Source organism: Nuphar pumila, chromosome 6 (genome assembly GCF_984573655.1).
Source record: "Nuphar pumila chromosome 6, dmNupPumi1.hap1.1, whole genome shotgun sequence".
NCBI lineage: Eukaryota > Viridiplantae > Streptophyta > Magnoliopsida > Nymphaeales > Nymphaeaceae > Nuphar > Nuphar pumila.
This window is the reverse complement of record NC_143254.1, coordinates 100,152,893-100,178,291: the sequence shown is the minus strand read 5'-3', so window position 1 is coordinate 100,178,291 and position 25,399 is coordinate 100,152,893. Positions and strand designations below refer to the sequence as shown.

Sequence of the window (25,399 nt, the reverse complement as noted above, 5' to 3'; positions counted from 1 at the left end):
TGTTGGTTACCGCAGCAGTTGCTTGCATCCCAACTTTTGTTTCTTGGTTTCCTACAGTTGCATCTTAACCCTGTTTTCTTATGTGGATTAATTGCAGAGGAATAAGTGGGATTTCTTTGTGTTTATTTGTCTGTGTACGTTAACAAGTTTTATTGCTGCTGCTGTTGCAGTTCAAAGTATGAACCGAAAACTTAAGTCAATTAGTGCTTCCTACTGTTCATTCTTAAGTTAATATTGATTGATGATTTGATAGGCTAGCAGGTCTGACCCAAATATCTTAATAGGGATTTGGAGTGAAAGAATAATGCCTTCACCAGCTGGTTCTTGGGCTTATAATACAATTGTTAACTATCCTGGTGCTGTCACGTTTCTTGTCATCGATGTGCTAATGTTGATTGGAGCTACAACTTTGACAGCTGCCCAGGCATCACAGGTAATAATTCTCACTACCTCCTTTGAAATGATAAGTTAGAGGTTGTTAATTTAGTTACAGATTGAAAACTTTTGCTCTATGCTTTAATTCCTTCATTATATATGCGCTTATGTGACCTTATCCCGATTTTGTTGTCTAGGATTTATAAGTTTGTTTCCTTATCTTTTTCTTATCTAGAGCTGCAACATAGTTCGTTTATTATCTTTTATATGCCTCACCACTCTCTCCTTCAAGTTTTTGTTGGTCTTTTCCTTTTATTTTTAATTTTATTTGCATTTTGTCAAATTCTCTTACTAGTGTTCTGATGGGTTTACATGCAACATTTTTAACATTTTTAAACCTATTTTAAATGATATTCTTTAATTATTTCTTGGCATGAAATCATTTTTTTTTAGATTTCTTAGCATAGAAGAATTGTAGGTGGTGGGACTAATCAACATAAGTGGTGCAACCTGGTCAGTTTTGACTAGTTCCCTTTAGATGCCTAGTCTAGTGTATGTTCATTCAGCCACCTATCTCTAGCAGTTCCAGCCTTTCCATGCACGTCTTGTTAAGGGAGGATAGGTAAAAGAAGAAAAACAAAGATCTCTTTCTCTCCAAGTGGGATTCTATACCTGCAGTGACAGGCCTAGAAAATATGTGTGTGTGTGTGTGTGCATGACAAATATCAGTGAGATTTCATATTTATTTTGATAAATTCATGGATTCCAGCTCCGCTTTGGGATCAAATTGCGCTCTTTTTTGGATCCATCAAAGTATAATGCATATCTGCAGTTTTGTGGGACTTTAAGATAATTAAATTTCCAAATTGTGATTAGCTTCACGTCCTCATCCCCAATTTGGTGAAGCTCCTGCATGCATCATTTGCTATACAAATGCTCGTCATTTCCGGTTCATGGTTCTTGTGGGATCTACATCTAGCTGATATTTGAGGGCAGTGGCTGAGTGGTCGCCTGAAGAACCACCTCTGAGAATAAAAATGTCTTATTGAGAGTGGAGATGGATATGACTTTGTCATCTGGCCATTAACACCATTTATTTGTTGTGATTTTAATGCAGCTTTTAGTTCTCTATAGGTTTTAAATATCTTTTTTTTCATTTTCTTTGTACTCTTTGTCGGGCTTTTCTGAATAATTCCTAAATAATACTAAATTTTGAAAAGCTCACGTGATTTTTCTTGAGAAAATTCCAACTGTGAGATTTAGGACACTAGTATAAAGAGGCTGTAACGACATTATTTTGTTTGCAATGTAGATTGCTCGAAACATTACCACCAATGAATTGGCAAATTCTTCTCGATATGGATATCTTCATGGACCAGATGGCCGGTTTCGAAATCCTTATAACCATGGAATTAGGAAGAATTGTATGGATTTCCTTATTCATGGGTACACCGATGATCACGAAGTTGCTTGGCTGCCTCTACAACAGGCTCCAAAATAGATATCTAATGCTGTTGTATGGTTTGCTTAAGCTGTATCTGTTACCTGACCCGTTTGCCCCAGAAACGGTCAGTCATTATCAACCATTGAAATCGTTTTAATTCTTATGGGAAATGCTAAGTCAGGGGAGCCAACATTCATCATCATGCAGCACTCGGTTGCTTCTCATTCAGGCATCCTTAGCTTATCCTCCCCACCCCCCCCCCCCCCCCCCCCCCCCCACCCCAAAAAAAAGTGTGTGCATTCTTATTGGTGTGGTTATATGATTATGCATGTTCTCCCGTCCTGTAGAGTTTCCACTTTCCATTCCTGCCCTGTTGGGGGGTCATTGTAAATTTACTCGGGCCAACAGAAAGGATTGGAATGGTTGTTTGGATATTGATTGGTGAATAGTGGTTTTGTTTACATTTTTATTATCCTGTATGGTTCTTGAATCAGGCACTGTTGGCATTATGCCACTGATAATTGTATTTTTACCAGTGTGATTCTCAACATTTTGATTCTGGTTTTGCACTCTCCAGCTGTCGAATCTTGCTACAATATCTGCACTCTCCAAATATGTTTTTTTTCTTCTCTTTTTTGATAACCAAGCTGGGGAATCAAGGGCCCCCTTCTGGAAACTGGGAGTACATTCTAATCATGTGGTTTGTCTTTCCAAGGGACCCAGTCTCCATCCTTCGAGATAAAATCTCACAATTAGAGGTGGCCGTCGAGCCGGGTTGGCCTGATAAGGGCCTGACTCATGTCTTGGCCTGATTCAGTCATACTTGGGCTCGGGTCTGTCCGGACCCTTTAAACCCAACTCGGTTAATGGTCTGGGGTGTCAGTCCCTATGTAATTTACACAAGGGCTGGGCCTGATTAGATCCCAATTACCTAATCAGGCTGGGCCCAGATCGACCTTGTTTGGGTTAGGGCTGCAAATTGCAGCTGAGCCCAACCTGATTTGGGCCGGGTACCCAACAGCCCTTGGGGGCACTGGGCCACCCCTACTAACAATAGGCAAAGAGGGAAATTTGGATTTTGGGTCTGGAATCGACATCGAGAGCGAATAACCTTAAGGGTCAATGCCCCGGTCATCTGACTATGTCTACCATCCACTGAAGCTAAGGGTGTAAACAGTTTGGATTCAGGTTGGACGTAGTGAATATCATATTTGGCTAATTGGACACAGATTTTATTTTGATTTTGGATGGAAAAAAGTAAATATTGAATCCAAAAAAAGTACATGTAATCGGATTCCGTTGTAATCGATTATGAAATCCTAAACCAAATCTGATTAATAATTGGATTCAATTTTCTTAATAAAATCAGATTTGAAACTACTTGCCGTTGAAAAGCGACATGATTCGAGATTTGTTGTACGAGGTGCATGGCATGCCTAGTGTTGGACATGGCGCCGTGTCCAAGACGTACTAAAGGTTGAAAACCCTTTTTTATTGGCTGGGCATGAAGACTGGTGTTTATGATTATGTGCGACAATGCTTAGTTTGTCAAATCAGTAAGTACGAGGCAATGAAATCGCCTAGGTCATTACGGTTAATTGTCGATATGCGATCAAGCATGGCAAGATATCTCTATAAACTTTGTATAAGCCCTACCATCATGTGAGCGAAAAGAGGTCATCATGACAGTGGTGGACAGTACACCCACTTCATTAGGTTGCCACGACAGTACTCGACCGAGTTGGTCGCCAAACATTGTATGAGCTATGTGGTGAAGCTTCAAAGGATGTCCTGAAGTATTGTGAAAGATCAGGACTCAATCTTCTTGAGTCAATTTTGGACCACCTACTTCAACCTTAGTGGGGCAAAATTGAACTACAATACCACTCACCACCCACAAGTGGACATACATACGAAGATTGTGAACAAAATGGTATAGACCTACCTATTTGACAATGTACTTGTTTTGTATTTAAGTTTGGATCCGGATTCGGATCCAAACTACTTGTATGTACCATGCCCACAACATAATGGCATACTTGTAAATACCCTCAACTTGTCAGGGTTATTGTGAAGGCTTTGTATTAGGGCTTTTGCCTATATATTAATGAAATAGGTCACGATTTCTCATTATGAAAACCGTGACACATTGCAGCCTCTCTCTCTTCCTTCTCTTAATTTCTTGTTTGCAGGTTCTGGAGAAAACTCACATGGTATCATAGCACATCTGATCCGAGGGCTGAAATTCTTCTACACAGGTACGTCCATACAAGATCTTCCTTTCCTTCCGTACTTTCTTAAATATTCCTTCCTCTCTTTTCTTATTCGGTGTGGTTGCTGGAATACGAGCACGAGCCCATATCTTTCTTCATCTATTCCTTTGTTGGAATACAAGCCCCAGGTACTTCTTCAATCTTCTAGTTCATTTCTCCAACAAGTCAGTCTGATTTGCGTATCAGATCTGACGTCTTACCCTTTGTTTTCACTCTCAGATCTGAAATCTGAGAATAAGTCTTACCTTCCCATTCTTCTTCACATCTCTTTTCATCAAATTTGATTGCTGAAACTGATTTGGGTTGGGGCCAAATTAGTTTTCACGATATTTTTGTCCATCAAATCAGTTGATCTCTTGAACTGATTTGGATTTGTGCCAAATCAACTTTCACGATATCTTTTGGGGTTTTATCGACTGCTCCAAATCTATACATCAGATTTGTTTCTCCCCTTTCCATTTGATTTCACAGATCTGTACATCAGATCCATACAACGATATTCTTTTTGTTTTTGTTTTACTATTGTTGTGTGCAATTTTTATATATATACAAAAAAAAAAGGAAAAGACTTAGCTTCTTTGGTGAAATCATATTAGACCTGATAATCTGGGTATCGGTTCTGATAATCAGATTCATGTTGAATACTCAGCTCTCTACTAGTTCAAAAAAAAAAACAAATTTGCTGCATTTTATATACTGATTGCACACGCCAATAATATTCTTTTTCTTGTTCTACGTCATGGATTCTTCTTCTCAAACTTTTCTCTCATCCAACTTTCTTAGCCAACTCATTTCTGAAAAACTTACCAATTCCAATTTGTTGCTCTAGAAGAGACAAATTCTTCCATTCATTAAAAGTCAAGGTCTTTCTGGATATTTAAATGGATCAATTTCAGCCCCTCCAGAATTTATCATACAAGAAACTAAGGATCGAAATGAGGCTGATTTTATACAACGAATACCAAATCCCCAATATGAGAATTGGATGAAGCGTGATCAAGCTGCAGTTGCCTTCCTTATCTCCACTATCTCTCAAGAAGTATTGGTGTAAATTCCATATGAGTGTTCAACAAAAGAATTATAGGACAGGCTAGTGAAGACATATTCCCAGATTTCAGAGGCTAGAATTTCCTTTCTTCAGTGTGAATTTCAACTCCTCACTAAGGGTTCCATGTCTGTCATGGAGTACTTGAACAAGGTTAAGAGCATAAGTGATCAACTAACTATTGTTGGGTATGAAGTGATAGACAAAGATAAAGTCAGGCAAGCCTTGAATGGATTGGAACCAAAATTTCATGTTCTTTCGACCTCATTGTTATGTCTACCCAGCTTACCATCGTTTGAAGACTTGCACACGAAACTACTTCAATATGAGATGACCTTAAAGAGGATGTCACATGACCCTAGTGGACAGGTTGTTGCTACTGGTGTTTCTTTTGGCCAGGGACGTGGTGATAGTCATTTTGGTATAAACAGAGGATGAGGTACTCTAGGGGGCGTGGGTTACTACCCACCCTGAATGCCTCTCCTTATTATAATGTGAAAAACGTGCTCACCTGTTATCTCTGTAACAAGCGAGGTCACGTCAAAGCCAACTGTTGGCATAATGCACAAAACAAAGGAAACTTTCAGAAAGGTGAGAGCTCGTCAGGATGAAAGGAGAACCCTTCAAAGTTTGGTGGAGATGTGAAAGAGCTTCTTTTGGCCGCATTGTCTGAACTTGATCTGAAACATGATGATAAAGGAGTCTGGTACATTGATTCAGACACAACTACTCACGTCACTGGTAATGCGGGTAAATTCTCTAGTTTAACTCCCTATTTTGGAAAAAGTTACATCGTCACTGAAGACGGGTCACACCACCCCATCACCCACATTGGAAATGTTTTTATCCCCTTGCCTGAATCCCCACTTCATCTTTCCAATGTTCTTCATGCCCCAAATATTACAAAAAATATTATTTCCATTTCTAAGCTTGTTGATCATACCAATTCTTCTGTTGAATTTACTCCGTGTTTTGTTTATGTCAAGGATCTACAAATGAAGAAGACGTTCACTAGAGGGGAACACCGGGGAAATATGTATGTCTTCCAGGAGGATCCTTCTACTTGTGTTCGACCTACCTTGAAGTCATCTCCTCAGTCTATGTCATCAAAGAATATTCATGTGTTCAATTTGCTATCTTCAATAAGCTCGATTTTTGGCATTTGCGTCTTTGTCATTGTAGTCGAGTCCTTGTTGAGTGACTAGTATATGATGGTCTTATTCCTGAGTCTAGCCTGATTCTTAGACCAGATAATAAAATGTGTTCAAGTTGTCAAATGTGTAAGAGTCATGTTCTTCCTTTTCATTCAATAAATGAGAGAGCTTCAAGGCATTTTGAAATCGTTTGTTCTGATGTATGGGGACCGACTCCTAATCCTTCTAGTTCTGACAACAAATATTATGTTATTTTTATTGATAATTTCTCTCGCTTCACTTGGATATATTTCATGAAGAATAAATCGAAAGTCTTCTCTATTTTTCGTTGTTTTCATGCATTTGTCAAAACTCACTTTTATTGTAATATTTTACATTTCCAATGTGATGGTGGGGGGGAATACTCCTCCAAGGATTTTATCAATTACCTTTAAGATAATGGGATAAATCGTAGAGTATCTTCCCTGCATACACCCCTACGGAATGGAGTTGCAGAACGGAAACACTGTCACATTGTGGAAAACGCTATGAGCATGATGCACGAAAGTCATACTCCCGTAGGACTCTAGGCAGAGGCATTTCATTCTGCTGTTCACATTATTAATCATCTGCCCATGAAGCTTTTAAAAAACAAATCACCTTATTTCATACTATTTGGGAAACATCCTGATTATGCTGAACTAAATTTTTTTGGCTGCATGTGTTATGTTCATATTGACTCTTCTCTGCGAAACAAGTTTTAGGTTAAGGCATCCAAGTGTAGATTTGTCGGATATGCAGATCACCACAAAGGGTACAAGTGTTATGATCCTGACAACAGATGAATTAAGATATATAGGAATGTAGTTTTTGATGAAAATAATTTTAGAGATAGAGAATATGTTTCTGCCCAAACCAATATGAATGCGCTATTTTATTATCCATGACTCAGTGAATAGCTCTTTCCTGCAACCAACAATGAGTGTTCTTCCTCCTGTGCTCAAGGGACATCCTGTCAAGATGGATACAGTGGCATACAGGAACTTGAAATAGAACATCCTCCAGAGATTAACAAGTTTGTTGGGCAAGTTTATAGGAGAAAAGAAAGGGACTCACTCTTGGCTCCGGATGATATTGAACAAGAAGTGCCTATGTTTCATCCATTCAACGACATTACATCTCCAATTTCTAATACAGTAGCAATTCCGATCAGACGATCTGAAAGAGCTCGACATCCTATTGAAAGATGGGTCAGTTATGAGAATTTCACCATGAATTTTCAGTTATTTTTGTCACATATTGAGAAAGAGACTGAGCCTAGACATTTCCATCAAGCCATTAATTCCAAAAAATGGATTCAATCTATGAATGAAGAGATGAAAGCTTTGTACCAGTGTCAAACATGGACAGTTGTCCCTCGACCTCCAGATAAAAATGTTGTTGGCTGACGATGGGTCTACAAGATCAAATACAAACTGGATGAGAGTGTTGAATGATGCAAAACTCGTCTCATAGCAAAGGGATTCACTCAAGAGTTTGGACAGAACTATGATGAAACTTTTAGTCCAGTTGTGAAAATGGGCACAATTCACATTGTTCTTTCATTGGCTGTAGATTAGGGTTGGAGAATAAGTCAACTAGATGTGAATAATGCCTTTCTTCATGGGGATTTGAAGGAAGAAGTATACATGGAACAACCGCCAGGATATACAGAAGGAGATTTAAAGGAGTATGTATGCATATTAAATCGAGCACTCTATGGACTAAAACATGATTCTCGATCTTGGTTTGAGAGTTTCTCCCTAGAAATTCAAAGACATGGTTTTTATCGATCGCAGTTGGATCACTCCCTCTTTATTCTTCGAGGTAAGGACTTTACTACCTTCTTGTTGATATATGTTGATGATATAATTATTACAGAAAGTAGTGAGAATCATGTTCAAGAAACTAAAGATCTTCTGAGTCAAAGGTTCAAAATGAAGGACCTTGGAAACCTTCGATACTTTCTTGGAGTATAGGTGGATAATCAAGAAAATAAACTTACTTTGACCCAACATAAATACACCCTGGGTCTGTTAAAAAAGGGTGGAATAAAAGATTGCAAGTCTCTTGCTACTCCTAGTGTGCTTAACCAGAAACTAAGTGCGTAAGACGAAGACTTGTATCATGATCCCACCAAATATCGGAGTCTAGTGGGAATGCTTCAATATCTTACTTTTACCAGCCCAGATATTACATATTCAGTCAATCAAGTTTCTCAATTCATGCATGAGCCAAGGACGAGACACATGGATGCAGTAAAAAGGATTCTGAGGTACTTGAGGAGTATTGTTGGAGATGGACTTTCGTACACCAAAAGCAGATCCATGAATATTGCTTATGACATCATTGCTTATTGAGATGCAGACTGGGCCGGAGATCCTGATGATCGAAAGTCAGTTTCAGGGTATAACGTTTTCATTGGTGCCAATCTTGTTTCTTGAAATAGTAGAAAATAGAAAGCAGTGGCTAGATCTAACACAGAAGCAGAATACAGGGCGATGGCTGTTACTACAACATAAATAACATAGACTAGACATTTGTTAACAGAGCTAAAAGAGACGATTGCTAGTTGTTCTCACTTTTGTGACAACCAAAGTGCTATTCAAATATCTCTTAATCCCATTCATCACAGCAAGATCAAGCACATTGAGATTGATCAACATTTTATCAGGCAGAAGATTGAAGAAAAAGAGATAGAGCCCCATTATATTAGAACAAAAGACCAGGTGTCTAATTTGTTCACTAAAAGACTCACAAAGTGACATTTTTGGTTCCTAAAGAGCAAGTTGTCCATGATCCAAAATCATGCACAACTTGAAGGAGACTATTAGACAGTGTACTTGTTTTGTATTTAAGTTTGGATCCGAAACCGGATCCAAACTACTTGTATGTACCGTGTCCACAACATAATGGCATACTTGTAAATGCCCTCAACTTGTAAGGGTTATTGTGAAGGCTATGTATTAGGACTTTTGCCTATATATTAATGAAATAGGTCACGGTTTCTCATTATGAAAACCGCGACTCATTGCAACCTCTCTCTCTTCCTTCTCTTAATTTCTTGTTCGCAAGTTCTGGAGAAAACTCACACTACCTTCGTTGCTTCATGGGAGACCGTCCGAACAAGTAGCACCACTTTTTGCCATGGATGAAGTACACCTACAACAGAAGTCAAGGGTTGTATACAAGCACAAAAGTATAACATCTCCCAAAGTAGATTAGGCTATAAAGGAGCAAGGTTAGATTCTCGCTATACCAAAGCAAAACATCGATAAGGCTAAACACATGAAACAAATCTATGACAAGGGGCATACCGATCAAACATTCAAGGTAGGAGATTGGGTGTGGCTGAAACATAAGCTTAAATGACAGAAGATTCTCTTGGGTCAAGACTACCAGAAGCTCCTACCCAAATATTATGTACCATACTAACTGAAGGAATATATAAGAAAACTAGCTTATCATTTGACACTCCTAGCATAATTGAAGATCCATCATGTCTTCCATGTTTCCTTTTTCAAGCCGTTTTATGGTGAGCCACCAACCAGAGTAGATGATCCCCATGATGAGGAAAGAGAGCCCCAACCCATTGGAATTCTAAAGACCAAGAGACTGCCACGTGGGAGTGCGAGTGATCTAAAAGAGAAGTTTTCAGAGTTTGTACTTAGGTGACAAGGTACATCGGAGTGTGATGGATCTATTAGAGTCCAAAATATGATAAGAGATTTAAATCAAGTACCAAGGATCCAAACACCAGCTACAAAGACCCAAGAGGGTCGACAAGCAATGGGTGACTACTCAAGAGACCTCCTTAATCTAAGAAAGACTAATTATCGAGAGTCACAACTTGACATAAGAGAAGGCTGACACATGTCATCACCAGGAAGCAAGCAATTAGTAGAAGGACGCCCACAGGTGGGAGCATGAGATTAGAGAGTTCTAGAGGATGTCCCTTTCTTCTAGAAGATGATTTAGATAGATTTAATTAAGAATCGTTAATTGATATAGTTAATTAGTATAGAGTCTTGATAGATTAGAAGTCCTAGTTTAGATTTAATTAAGAATCCTTAATTGATATACTTAATTATGATATTAACTTTGTTAATTAAATAAAGTGTAGCTTAATTATGACTCAACCTCATCCTCCTCTATATAAAGAGGCATGAGCTCAATTATTATTATTGAATTGATTGAAGTTTCTTAAATCTCTCTCTAGTCATCCCCCTCTCTTTATTTTTCTCTCTCTCTCTTTAATGTTTTTTCTCTCTCTTTCACTACTCCCTTGTTCTTCTTGGAACTCTTTGCATATCAGACCTAGAAGGTTGGATGTCCAACACCTCACTGAAGTCTAAGCAACCCCAAACCATCAGACTATGCATTTTGTTCTTTCAGTGAGCCGAGCGGCATCTTCACATTGAAGATCGTGTGTTCATGTTTCAGAACATGGGAGTCCTCATACCAAACTCTTAGAGACGTCTCAATTACTTATATATGCCCAACTTAGCCTTAATATAATTTTTGTTAACTTCCTAAGTCACAAAACCCAAAACTACATCTCCTCAAGTGCTCAAAACTGTTATACGGACAAATCTTAATTACAAACAGACTTCTTCTGAGTATAGGTCATATCCTAAACCCCGATATCCCTAGGTGACCCTAGAACCTCTGAACCAAAGCATCTACACCCGAAACCCAAATCACACTTATCTCAGTTTTGTTCTGTACCTCCAACACATGTACTTCAGTCGGGCTCAATCTAAAGTACCCAAAGTCACCAAAGTCTCTTATCTGTTGGCATCCCTGTAGCCTCTATTGGTTGCATCACCCCCCTTGGGGAAGCAATTGTCCAATGGCAGGGGTGTTTCGTGCGTTGGCTTCCGGCCATCCACCGCTTTACAAATGCTTCTATTGCCAGAAAGAGAAACATGGTACCCACAAATACCATTAAAATTATGGGAAATTTAAAAAGAATGTCCAAAAGTTTTGGCAATGATATAAAAACACACCTAAGGCTTTGATATTGTTAAAAACATACCTAAATTTTAATCTAAAACATACTTCTGGCAATTTAACTTGGGTTATCGTTCCTAAAAAAAAGTTGGCTCATCATTTGCCCACGTTGAGTTAATGGGATAAGTTCACTTATCATTTTTAAAAAAATAAGTTTCAACAATAATAAAAAACACAACTAAATTTTGCTATTTATTACATACATTTAACAACAACTCTGGCAAAAGTAAGCCCTGGGTGTTTTCGATTCACCATAAAAAAAAAAATTAGGTGCGTTTTTAACAATATTGGAAACTTTTGTTTATTAAAATTTTTCCTCAAATTAAAATTTGATACTTCTCTTCTTCTGGCCTCTTTTCAGAAGCAGTGGAGGAAAAAGATGTTTTTGTATCCAATTCTTTACAAAGATCCCTTTCTTTCTCATATTTTTTGAGGTGCACAGAGATTGGGTTAGATATGTTTACAGGACAGGCTCACTGATGATCAAATGAGCACTGAAGCAAGTCACCTTGCCTGTAATTGGATCATAGCCTGAAGGTTGTAGTAACCATTTGAGTTTCTGCCTGTTTCATATGGTTCCAACACTTTATTTTGCAAAATGGTCCCTACCTTATACACGATTTGCAAAATAGTCCATGCCTTTATCTCAGTTTTGTTCTGTCATCCCTAGTAGAAAAGAGCAGGATTATTTTGCAAAATCACATAAGGCAGGAACAATTTTGCTAATCGTGTATAAAGGCAGGGACCATTTTGAAAAAAACATTTTTTTTAATGTTTGCCATTATTTTCTGGGTTTGGGCATAAAAGTGCCAACCCGAATAATATTCGGGTCGAGCTGAACCTGTCTCAAACATTGTGCCGGCAGAGTTTGGGTTACGGTTTTTGCTGGGTACCTTACCCGACCTGAATCAAACCGAGTGTTTTACATGTAATTTGAAGTAAAAGTAAGCTTACGAAATATGGATTTTGGTTTAGAATTTCATTTACGTGACCTGGTACTACCCAAACTCGAACCTGAACACAACCAGTTATTTGGGCGGGTTCGGGTATATCCTGACAGGCACCGAGTCTGGTTCATGTTATTCATAGCTTGAGACGTCCACGGGTAACCAAACTGCCGGATATTTGACCAAACTTGGATCCTGATTAGTCAGATTTTGTAAAGCAAGCAAGATCCGATTAATAATTGGATTTGGATTCAGTATGCAGATCTAATTTGAATCTGAATCCCATGGATTATCCTATCCGATTATGAATAAAATATATCTGACTAGCTAATTGAATTTGGATATTACTTTTCCACATCGGACTCCTAATCCAAATCCGAATTCGATTATGCTAGATCTAATAAGGTCAGATTTGGTAGTGCGTTGACAACATCCGACCCGTTCACATCCTATTTAATCATAACCGGACTCGGGTCTGGTTGTGCCTGTAATAGGTTCGGTAAGATCCGGACCTGATACCCGTAACTCAGAGTCGGATCCGAGTCCACACTACCGGGTCCAGTGAAGGTCCGACTCGTCGACGGCCTTATTAATTTCAAGCGCAGGGCTTCGTCCCGCGATCTCTCTCTCTCTCTGAGGGCGCTACGTTCTCCGTCCCCTCCCATCTCTCCTAGTTCCTTCCGTTCATCTTCCTCGCTTCGGGATGGCTTGCGGCAGGCCTGAGTAGCTCCTGGTACTCTCTCCTGTTTTATTGGGTATTGACGCAGGAAACGCAGTGAGGTGCTTTAGTTTCATTTTCTTTTTAGCGCGTTTTAGGAGGTTTTTAGGTTTCGTTGATTCTTCGTTCTTCTTGAGGGTGTGCGAGATGCAACCTCGCCCACACCAACTCTCATGCCCATTCAAGAAATTCATTCCCCTGTAACATAGTATTTTCCCTCACTCTCCCGAAAATGAGAAATCCATCTTAACCTTCCGCAGCTGGAATGGTTGCTTCAGGCCTAGCAAATTTGGTGTGCCCTTTCCCTTTTCCGGCATCCTTGTTAGCCTATGTTTTTTTGGTCTGTTGATCGCCCCTGTTTGATGTATTCATCAGGACAATTCTTATATTTGATTCTATTTCCTTCAAGAAAATGATGTGCGGATGCAAAAACTTTGTGTTTGAAGTTTTTTTTATTTGTTCTTTATTGCATAAACCATGTAGATCATATCTGTAGGGATTGATTCACAAAATACTCACAAAAATGTTAAAAATCTGGTGGTTTCTACTATCATGTCTAGTGTATAAGCTATTGCCATGTGTCTTACAGAAATTTCGTACACAGGGAACTCTTATCTGCATTTGCGTTGCTTTTGTGCTTTCTTTTCAATGTTGGACACTTGTATAACCACTCAAAAATAAAAAAATGGTGTAATTGATGAATCCGAATGGGTTTCATTTCTTTTAAGATATTGGTTCTTTTAGAAGATATATGACTGATGGTAATGGATTATTTCTTTTGGCCTACCTGATTTTAACAGTTTGTGGCAACATGGCATTTGTTCCTGCAGGATATAGAAAAAAACTGTTGGGCTTGCTAATGCTCATGGTTTCATCAACATAAATAATTTCTTGGGCTTCTCCTAGGGGAGTCAAACTTGGAGATGAGGGTGAGTGTTCAAATCAAGTTACTTCAGCAATTTTGTATATGTTTGTATTTTTTCCCCTAATGCTTTCATGGTTTTTTCTAGGGTATTTTTTTTTTCTTTTTTGTCTCATGCTGTATCTTTGTTCTCTTCATATTCATATAGTCATTTTTGTTGTTATTATTATTTAGAAATGATTTTTAGTTAGGTTTCTTTTTGTTGATCTTGGTTGAAGGTCATTATATCCTAGTTTCAGTTTCCCTTCACATGATCTATAACTGAGATCCTATAGACTTGTTTTTGGATTAGGTTATTTACCCTCTTTGAGCTCTTTTTCTTTTAATTTTTTATGTTTTGCCTTATCATTATTGGCACATTGCGATAGTTTTCGTCCAAAACAAACCATTACACAGACAACTACCTCCAATTCCAGATTAACTTCGATTTCTTCTTTTGAGGACTCTCAGGCTGGTAGGTAAATCTCTAATACAAGATATAGGGTCACCATTAAGTTAGGCGGGGCTAATTTAAGTAGCTTTTGAAAAGAAATCACAGGTGTAGAATAAATGAAACTTGATTTCTCTGGAGCAGCATGCAACTCACTAATTTGCATAGATGGAAACCTTTGTGTTTCAAATTGTCGTGGGGGCTGATCTTGTCTAGGGATAATAACCATAGAAATGTATTTGCTTGAGGCAATACACCCATAGTCCAAATGGAATAAACGGGTAAGTGTATCATTCTTCGTTTCTAAACTAGCTGTATGCATGCCCCAAGAAATCTTTTTACATGGAAGCCACATTTAGAGTATTAAGGTACCTCAAGAAGAGCCTCAAAAAGGGACTTATCTACTCAAGTCATGGTTAGTGTGATGTGGAGATCTACATCGATGCGGATTGTGTTGTTTCCGTTGATGACAGGAGTTTTGCATTGGGATATCACACGCGTGGTGGTGGTAATTTGGTGCCTTGGCAAAGCGAGAAATAAGATGCAGTAAGTAGATAAAATGCTGAAGCAAAGTATAAAACCATGTAGGTGAGATTTGTGAAGGATTGTGAATGAAATCAATGTTAAGTGAATTAGAAATTAGAGTGAACCTACCATTTGTTCTCTATTGTGAGAACGATGCTGCCATCATATTGCCTCTAACCCCATATATCAAGAGAGAACCAAACACATTGACATTATCGTTTTATTTTGGAAAATGTTGCGAAAGACATAATCAAGACTGCTCAATTCTAACTCTACACCAGTAAGCTGATATTCTCACTAAGTCGGTCGACAATGGAACAAAAAGTAGTTAAAACGTTTTCTAAGTGTGCATAGTGTCGGAAGCTACCTCTGTGTCAAAAACGTCCATAGCACATAAACTGTATGGAGTCCTACTCTCAGTTACAACTTACGCAGCACGTAGCAGTCTGGCGATCCTCGCTTTGAAGCTTGCTCCTGTAATTTTGCTCTCCGTCTCAGTTGCTTGCTTGGAGAGAGCATTTATGCAACTTGTTGATAGGGAGAGAGAGTGGTCCTCTATTTCCAGAGATCCCGGTTAGTCATGAGGAGATTCTAGGTAAGTTGGGAGTGAGTAGTATGTTATGACTGAAGTTAAGGGAAGTGTAATAAGATTGTGACATTTTTGTACATGTTATGTTTGACCAGGTTGACAAATAGTAAAAGTGGTCAAGGCCATTTTGGTCATGTAATATATATTACTCTCATGTTATGAATAAAAGAGTTTTGGGTGAGGGATAGGCCCTTGTTTTTTTAGTCCTAACCCTTCTTTTTCCATCTATTTTCCCTCTTTTTTCTCACATCGTACCTTCTTAATCAACTCAAGCCCTAAGAGGACCTGATCTAATACTGTCTAATCATAAAAAACAGTGTTGAACTGGTTGATTAGATCAAGGTCACTGGGGTATCATTAGTTGATATTCAAGTCAGGCATTCAATCAATGCAAACCTGTTTGGTAAGATCTAATTAATGACATTGGTTAGATTCATTTTAAGGGCTTTACATTCAATTTTGAATCTCATTGGCATTAGAATTCAATTGCATGTGAAGTATGTCATTATATAGATATGCAATCCTATTCAGGTTGGTAAAACTTTTCTTTTATCCATATCTTAATTTGATTAGGACCAAACATGCTGTGTGTGTGCGCGTATGTGTGTGCCTGTCTTCGTGTGCACCTCTGTGTGTGTGTGTGCATGTGCATGTTTGTGTGCTTCTTGAGCATTAGCTGTTAGCACAAGTCTTGTGCTTCTGTTATGTGTATCCAAAGACACACTCTATTCTTGCTTGTATAGGGAAGGTCAAGGGCTGAAATCCCATCTTTCACTACCGTTTTCAAGTAACTTAAAATAAAAGATTCTTCATGAGTTTAATCAAACCAAACTTGAGCTTTCCTTTAACACACCTTTGCTGGAAAGCAAGCTTGAACAGCCAGAGTCGGGCTTGAGGTTGGCTCATGTACAGACCTAAAAACACACCCCTATTGGAAATAGTTCAGGACATCTGAAATGATCAGATGCATTTACCTTCTAATATTTCTCTGCTTAAAAATATACACTTAGTTTGCATTTGGAACCAGCAGGAAGAACAGGTATGGCCATTGTGCAGAAACAAAAAATTAGCAATGCCATGTATTTGTAGTTTTAGACAGAGTTACCGGAAGCATCACATGGAGTGGGGAAGCGTGCTTCCCCGAAGCGCAGAAAAAAATTGGGCGCTTCCCATTTAGGGGAAGAGCGCTTCCCCACCCCCGCTTCCCCCTTTTTTCATTTTTTTTTGTATTTTCATTTTTCTCTTTTTTTTGCTTCCCCCTCGCTTCCTAGGTCGCTTTCGGTTCGCTTCCGAGACGATTCTTGGTTCGCTTCTAAGTCGCCCCACACTTCCCGCTTCCTAAATTTTGAAAGTGCCTCGCTTCCCGCTTCCGTTTCCCGTATCGCTTCCCGCTCCCGCTTTCTCGATTGACCACTCTGGTTTTAGATGCTGCAGTTAATACAAGAGCACATTTTTTGTGATGTGTTGTTGTATCATATCTTAACTTACCTACACTATTGGAGTTGATGCCATCTTTTCTTAACCCTTGTATGTTTTATGTGATTGATGTTGATTGGATATTTGATGTTTTCTTTTATTATCACTGTTATTGAGTTTCAAACTAGTTGATTTATGGTAATTTTAGTTTTTGTATTCTTTCCTTAATAGCTTGTATCATGTCTCTGAACGTTTTTTTCCCTGGTTAACCCAAAAAAAGTTCTATCATGTTGCTGAATTAAAGCTATTTGTTTAGTTTTTTACTTGGCAAAAGTTCTATCATGTCTTTGAATTAAAGTTATTTGTTTAGTTCTTTTACTTGGTTCTTTTTGTTGATCTTATTAAAAGATCGCAATTGAAGGTTGTGCACATGGAGAACTTGATAATGTTTACTCCACTCTTCAATACTTGGAAGAAGTGGAGAACACAAAGGTCGACCTACTTATATGCTGTGGTGATTTTCAGGTATGTTATTTCATTCTTGAAATGGTTCTTGTTGACTTTTGTTATCGTAACCAATACATGGAGGCAGATAGAAGTCTGACGGTGGTGGATTTATCTGGGGCATGATCCAACTAATCATTATTATGTCAGTGCAACTCGCATAGTAGCCAACTAAAATTGCAAGTTAACCATGCTCTTGGCAAAATGCCGATTTAGTCCCAGAAAAATTCTATATCACCTTTTCGTCCGTTCTTTGTGGTTTCCTTGTGTACACAGCCGATGTTCATGTTCTTGAATAACATCATTGTTCTGACATTTTGAGAGTATGTTTCCTGCAAATCTACAATTGATTATTATCTGGCTTAAACCATGGGGTTGTGTTGATCTGTTGATTGGATCTTTTTTATGGTTTTGTACGCATTATTTGTTATGTCCATACTGGTATTACCTAGATATCATTTCCAGAAGTGAAAAATTACTGTAATATTAGTGTCCTTTTTCTTTTCTACTTGTGGTGTTGTAATCATGCCATTTAAAAAAGAAAGGCAACACATATTGTGGTTAAGACATGTAATAAAAATCCAGTCCATTTAATACTTTTACAGATAGTGGCCTTGTAATCCTTGGCTGATTTTTATGGAATAATATCTGGTTTATCTTATTTAAAAGTTTATATCTGTTGCAAACTTTGTTGATTTCAGACAAGATTCTCTCATTATCGTGCTTCCTTGCAAACACTTTTTCTAAAGGAGATTATAGAAAAGAACACAGTTACATTTTCAACGTGGACTTTGTTTGACCACCCCTCTATTATATGTTCAGAGCATAAGATTGTAGAGGCCTATTTATAAAAAGAAACATTACTTGATGGCATCATTTTGTATTAATTCTGAGGTTTAAATGCTTCAACACTGTTCTTGCAATATCTTGATATTCCTCAAAATTCCCTGTCCATGCATGTCATGATTTTGAAACTTAGTATCCATGATTCATTGGGAATTCAAAGAATGGGACCCTTGGCTCCATTGTTTTGAATGTCATTTGGCATTTGTAGCGATTCTTCCTTTTACCTCTCTGAGAAAGTGGGCTTTAGTGCTCAATTGATGGTTACACGTGGTGTAATGACAGTTTATTCTGTTCCCATTTTTTTGAGGCAATGTTTGAAGCAGTGTTGTGAAAAGCGTTGAGGCGTAGCGAGGCGCTCCACCAAAATCTGAGGCGAGGCGTAAGCCTCGAGGCGCAAAGTGTATGCCTCAAAAAAAATTTTTTATTTAAAAAAAATTAAAAAAATTATCTAAAATTATAAATAAATAAGAAATGCTTTAGTGAACCTTGGGAAGAAGAATCTCACGTACCTTAGGAACTCTTGCAGCGTGTTACACGTGCCCCCAGACGATCTTCAGCATTCAGCAGAAGTTGAAGGCCATCCCTAACACCACCCACGTGATGCGGTCCTTCATGAACAAGCCCGACCACCTAAACTGGGGACTGAGGACGTTCAGGTTGATACCGTTCTGCAGGTTAACGTCGACGTTGATGCCACGCTCCGTCAGAGCCGCAAGTCGGCGTTGATCTCGTTTGGGGAGTTGGCGACCTTGACGTGGAACTCCCAGACTGACTTCTGGCCGATGTGGGGGTGGGTGTGGAGGTTGCCATTCTCGTCGGAGAAGGTGAGGCCCAGTCGCAAGAGGCAGAGTCGGCCCGTGTTGATGTTTTCGGCGAAGTGAGCGTAGTTGATGCCCGGTGTGTTTTCGCCATCGGGCAACAGTAATAGGTCGCGGCTAGCTTTGGCGAGGATGGGCCACATGATGGCGTAAAGAAAGTTGTTACTATGTGGTTTCGGATGTACTCCAACTCTCGAAGGAGGTTGACAGCCAAGACGTGCACGACGTATTTGCCACCAGCTTGCCAATAACACATACCGGTACGAAATAGACTCCATAACATCATCAATATCTTTCATAAATGGCACCGTTGGGAATCCACTGGAAAGACAGTGGAGGCTTTCACTCAAAACAGCAGTACAGGTGCTATCAAAAGTGAACCTGAGAAGCACATCTTGGAGATTGATGATCCCGAGAAGGCGAATCACTGTAGGATTGGGATGAGCTGGGTCTCGATAATCTCTTGGGTAGTTCGGCCCACGAATTGCCTGAAAAGCTTGGAATGGACATGAGCATTTGCAATCTTCCTCTCCATCTTCCACGATTTTGCCAGCGTCGCGGCTGCTTTCGGCGAGGAGGAGGCCGAGAAGGGAGAGACGAGAGAGAGGGGCTACGAGAGAGAGAGGGGATGCGAGAGAGGGAGAGACAAACGAGATAGAGAGGGGCTGCGACAACCAAATTAGGGCCCCCGACCCTTATTAGGGTCGGGGTAACATTTTAATGTTGGTCAAATGTGGGTTTTTACCCTCATTTGACCAACAAAATGAGGCGTGCACGCCTCGCCTCGAGGCGTACACCTCAAGGCGCGTGAGGTGTACGCCTCCATGCTTTTATGCTTTATACCTGCGCCTAAAGGCACAAAGGCCCTCGCCTTGAGGCGAGGTGCGCTTTTTGCGCCTTGAGGCGCATTTTTAATAACACTGGTCTGAAGCTGTATCACATCTTTTGGTTACAAGTATGACATGGTGTTTCTCATAAAATGGGTTGCATCTGTTATGTGTGCATGTGTGTGTAGCATCACTGAATATGAAGGAAATTGTATAGGAAATGAAAAGCATATTTGAAAATGTGGCACATGTATATATAATGTTGGTACTATGTAATATATGCATGTTTGGCAGCACCAAGAAGCACTAGCTCCCCGGAGTACCAGCACCAACATGTTGCATGCTGGGCATATTGGGGTACTCATGTTACATAGATTGATATGACCCAGAGTTACCGGAAAAGCCTAGGTAGCTGGGGAAGCGCGAAACGTCGCGCTTCTGAAACACGTTGGGAAGTGCACTTTTTTTGGGGAAGCGCGCGTGCTTCCCATTTATGGGAAGCGAACTTCCCCCATTTTTTTCATTTTTTGTATTTTTATTTTTATTTTTGTTTTTTTTTCTCTTTTTTCGCTTCCCACTCGCTTCCTAGGTCGCTTCCGATTCACTTTCTAGGTCGCTTTCGAGACGCTTCCTGATTCGCTCCTAAGTCGTCCCACACTTCCTGCTTCCTAAAATTTTGAAAGTGCCTCGCTTCCCGCTTCCGCTTCCTGTATCGCTTCCCGCTCCCGCTTCCTCGACTGGCAACCATGATATGACCATTACCCATGTGGATTTGAAGATTTAATCCAATGCTTTTTTTGGATCCTTATTTGCTGCAATGGATCTGGATGCAGAGTTGGGTTCATACCAGTGTTATTAAAAACGTGCCTCAAGGCACAAAAAGTGCGCCTCGCCTCAAGGCGAGGGCCTTTGTGCCTTGAGGCGCAGGTATAAAGCGTAAAAGCATGGAGGCGTACGCCTCGAGGCGAGGCACACCTCACGGCGAGGCGCGCACGCCTCATTTTGTTGGTCAAATGAGGGCCAAAGCCCTTATTTGACCAACATTAAAATGTTACCCCGACCCTAATAAGGGTTGGGGGCCCTAATTTGGCTGTCTCAACCCCTCTCTATCTCGTTTGTCTCTCCCTCTCTCGCATCCCCTCTCTCTCTCGTAGCCCCTTTCTCTCGTCTCTCCCTTCTCCTCGCCAAAGCTAGCCGCGACCTATTACTGCTGCCCGATGGCGAAAACACACCGGGCATCAACTACGCTCACTTCGCCGAAAACATCAACACGGGCCGACTCTGCCTCTTGCGACTGGGCCTCACCTTCTCCGACGAGAACGACAACCTCCACACCCACTCCCACACCGGCCAGAAGTTAGTCTGGGAGTTCCACGTCAAGGTCGCCAACTCCCCAAACGAGATCAACGCTGACTTGCGGCAGTATCTGACGGAGCGTGGCATCAACGTCGACGTTAACCTGCAGAACGGTATCGACCTGAACGTCCTCAACCCCCAGTTCAGGTGGTCGGGCTTGTTCATGAAGGACCGCATCGCGTGGGTGGTGTTAGGGACGGCCTTCAACTTCTGTTGGATGCTGAAGGTCGTCTGGGGGCACATGTGTAACACGCTGCAAGAGTTCTTAAGGTATGTGAGATTCTTCTTCCCAAGGTTCACTAAAACATTTCTTATTTATTTATAATTTTAGATAATTTTTACAGTTTTTTTAAATAATTTTTTTTGAGGCGTATGCTTTGCGCCTCGAAGCTTACGCCTTGCCTCAAATTTTGGTGGAGCGCCTCGCTACGCCTCAACGCTTTTCACAACACTGGTTCATACTGATCCTGTATAGCATGATTTGCAATGGGTATGTATCAAGTGTAAGAAAATATTTGAACTATGGATCATTATTTGCTGCAATGGATCTAGATGCAGAGTTGGGTTTATATTGGATCCTGTGTTGCGTGATCTGCAATATGTTTGGTCACACATATAAAGTGTAAGAAAATATTTGGATCAATTAATTTTGACATAGGTTGGGTAAAATTAATCAAGTTATGGTTCCATCAAATTCAGGTTAAATGGATTCAGAAAATGATTAAACATATTTATTAGTGCTTCGAAAGGGATGAGATAGATCCAAATGGGTATGATTTCTCTCAATATAGATCCTTCTGGAACATGTGGGACTTCAGCATGGATGTGATAAATCCAACAAAATTCTATATTGATCTAGTTGGAACATATTATGGGTTAGGAACTTTGGATCGGATCCACGATTCAAGTCTGTGATCCACATGTGGGATGTGGGTTGATAGTGGAAAACGTGCTTTGATGTGGCACACTTGTAATGCTTGGTGTGATTTATTATTTTAGTTCTCCATATGGTTATTTAACTGACTAGGGGCATGGACCTCAGCCTTACTGCTGGTCTTATTGTAAAAGTGGTTGGTAATAGGAAAATGGCAAATTTGGGTTGAAGTCCAATGTGCCTCTCTGATCCTGTTCTTTTTTGTAACTCAGGGAAGTTCCTTGATCAGCTATCTTGGGAAATGGTGCTTTAGATTTTTGTTGGAGTGAGTTTTCCATGTATACTATCATCTACTGCAGGGATATGCTAGTTTTTCAGTGCCCCGTTTAATGGAAAGCATAGTTCATATTTGTAGGTATTGAGGCCAATACTTGTGGTAGACCTCCATTTTTTCTATCATTATCATATATCGTACATTTTTGGGTCAGAGGTTGTACCATTGCTTTCTTGTGTTGCTTCTGTACACATCCCCTATGCTGGATCACTGTGCATTTTGCTAAGTTGATGCCTTAAAACCCCAACTTGAACCTGCATTTCAAAGTTAAGTCTCAGACTCTCAGGTGACCTAATCATGAGATATGGACTTCGTAGCAGTATTGCTTTGAAGTTCTTTATTCAACTTACAGCTGTGATTGTTTTAATGAAAGCATGCTTTACCGAAATGGGTCATAAGCTGTCAAGTGGTAGTAGGTTGGTCATTAATTCTTTTCCTACACAGGTTGGTATTTTTTTCAGCGTATATCTTTCTCTGACTCTCCGGAGCACCATAGGGCTTGCTTTTTGAGTGCTTGATGGTTTTGCCTTTTGTAATCTTTGACATGATTATGTGAGTTTAATTTCAGGCCAATATATCAACAACATATACTTCAATACTGAAAGGTGGTATACTAAATCTCTTTAATGTTGATTCAATATCTCTATAGTGAAGCTGCACTGTAGTTCATCATGTGTATTATGTGCACTGTCTTTTCTGTTCAGTGGTCTTGGCGTAGTTATTAGTCTTAAGATCTTACATTTTCCAGCATTATTGATATTCTGATGGAATGGATAAATTTACAATTTTTTAATTGGTAGGCTGATGATTATGTTTTATCTATATTTGCATATTAGACCTTATAAAATACACTTTCCTTTTCCAAATAGGCTGTTAGAAATAACAATGATTTGGAATGTGTTAACATCAAACCAAAGTACCGCAGTATGAATTCTTTTTGGAAATACTATGCTGGCAAAGAAGTAGTGCCAGTTCCAACAGTATTTATTGGTGGAAATCATGAAGCATCCAACTATTTATGGGAACTGTAAGTGGTCTTTTGTTGCCCATTTCTTACTCCGAGGAATGCAGTTACTGGTTACTGTTAAATGACTACTTCTGCCTTTGTGGATACATTCCTGGTCACCCTTATATTTATGTTTCATTTAGTTGAATTATGCTCTCTTTTTTCTCGCAACAGACGAAAAGGATTGGTATATGATGCTTAGGACATGCTTGCAAACTGAGAAAATAGTTCTCATGGGGAGGTTATGACGAATAAAATTTTTCATATGTTTGTTTTCCTGGGCATGCAACTTCCCCAATGAAATGAAAAAAATCAAATGAGTGTCACACATAAATGTCACACTTTCATAACCAAGGGGTTGCATGTTGGAATCCCATAGCAGGTTATTCCCCCAGCTTGCCTATCGAAAAAGAAAAATTCCGAACATAATGACATGCATTCATGCAAAACATGTAAATAGCAAGTCTGAACCTGACATGCACTTGCTTAATCGTACTTCTCATTCATGTTATGTTCCTTTAGATTTTGTATGACTAGGACACAAATGAATATGTACTCCAATTATTCACAAAGATGCCATCACCCGTTATGAATTAGTTGGTGCTTAGAAAAAAATTATTTCAATAACATCCTTTAAAAATTATCTATATGAGCTGAATAACAAGTATATGTAATGAAATATGCGGAAAAACAAAGAGTGCGTTAAGCACTTGCAACATCCACTAATGAACAAATAAAAGGGCTAACACCCAAACTCACAAGAGACAACACAACATAAAAATATAAATGTCTCTTATTGAAAAGAGAGAGAGCTCTCAAGAGTGAAGAATACAAGAGGGGTTCACCCCTATATATACACAAAAAAGGAGAGGAGGGGTGGCCTTAGGCCTTAAAAGGAGAGCCACCTAGGGGGCTCCCCATGGAGTCGTTGGGAGCCCCCAACGGTCACAAATGTGACCGTTGGGGGCCCCATCAACTCCATGGTGGGGCCCCTTATGTGGCTAAAAATAAAAAACAAAAAATATAAAAATAAAGTGCAAAATAATTACAAAAAAAAACAAAATAACAAGTACCCCTATCGGGTACTTGTGAAATGACCAAAATACCCCTACTGGGTATATTTAGACAATATATATATATATAGATTACATATGTATTTTAACACCCTCCCGCAAGCTTTACGGGGATATGACCGAAAGCTTGTTAAGAAGAAACAAGAAACGAGGAGCAACAAGGGCTTTAGTGAAGAAGTCCGCCAACTGGTACTCGGATGTGACGTAAGGAAGTGTTATGGTTCCTCTTAGGAATTCATCACGTACATAATGGCGGTCCATCTCAATATGCTTAGTACGCTCGTGGAAGGTGTGATTGCTTGCAATATAAATTGCGCTTTTGTTGTCACAACACATCTTCGAAGGAGTAGAGATGACAATGCCCATATCACTGAGAAGGCTTCTTAGCATACAAGTTCCATGGTTGTAGTGGCCATAGCACGATATTCCGCTTCCGTTGAGGACAAGGATACTTTGTGCTGCTTCTTGCATCTCCAAGAAATCATAGTCACCTAAGAAAACACAGAAACCCGTAGTTGATACTCGGTCATTGGGATTTCCTCCCCAATCTGCATCAGTATAAGCAATTAAATCAAGTGATGAGGAGGAGGAAAGAAAAACTCCCTTAGTTATGGTGTTTTTGATGTATCTGACGATCCTTAAGACTGCACTCATGTGCACGGTTGTAGGTGCATGTTGAAACTGACTGACTAAGTGGACGGCATGAGCTATGTCTGGCCGAGTGATGAATAAGTAGGTTAGCGATCCAACAAGTTGCCGATAGGGAGTAGGATCCTCGAGAGGTATTCCATCTTCCAATCTTAACTTCGCATTGATGACTTCAGGGGTTTCTTCTTATCATCAGAGATACCATACTTGGAACAAATGTCAGCAACAAGTTTCATCTGAGAGA

The 25,399-nt window shown here is 39.6% G+C and overlaps 2 protein-coding genes across 6 annotated transcripts in view; both read left to right on the top strand.

Annotated features, from left to right (window-relative positions):
- The window catches only part of LOC149835402 (Ankyrin repeat family protein with DHHC zinc finger domain-containing protein), a 69,846-nt gene extending 67,477 nt beyond the window's left edge, over positions 1 to 2,369 (top strand). Inside the window, exons 11-13 of one of the 4 annotated variants that reach the window (XM_090008472.1) lie at positions 98 to 176; positions 285 to 433; positions 1,688 to 2,369. In XM_090008472.1, coding sequence (XP_089864598.1) covers positions 98 to 176; positions 285 to 433; positions 1,688 to 1,876 — 417 coding nt within the window. In that variant the 3' untranslated portion in view covers positions 1,877 to 2,369. Of the gene's footprint in view, positions 1 to 97; positions 177 to 253; positions 434 to 1,251; positions 1,664 to 1,687 lie in introns of those variants that run through there. The other 3 variants (XM_090008473.1, XR_016432318.1, XM_090008474.1) reach the window with 3 other exon arrangements.
- Positions 2,370 to 12,889: 10,520 nt separating this feature from the next.
- The window catches only part of DBR1 (debranching enzyme 1), a 63,069-nt gene continuing 50,559 nt past the window's right edge, over positions 12,890 to 25,399 (top strand). For both annotated transcript variants that reach the window (XM_090008470.1, XM_090008471.1), the window contains exons 1-4: positions 12,890 to 13,002; positions 13,818 to 13,916; positions 17,278 to 17,394; positions 23,298 to 23,455. In XM_090008470.1, coding sequence (XP_089864596.1) covers positions 13,911 to 13,916; positions 17,278 to 17,394; positions 23,298 to 23,455 — 281 coding nt within the window. In that variant the 5' untranslated portion in view covers positions 12,890 to 13,002; positions 13,818 to 13,910. The remainder of the gene's footprint in view (positions 13,003 to 13,817; positions 13,917 to 17,277; positions 17,395 to 23,297; positions 23,456 to 25,399) is intronic.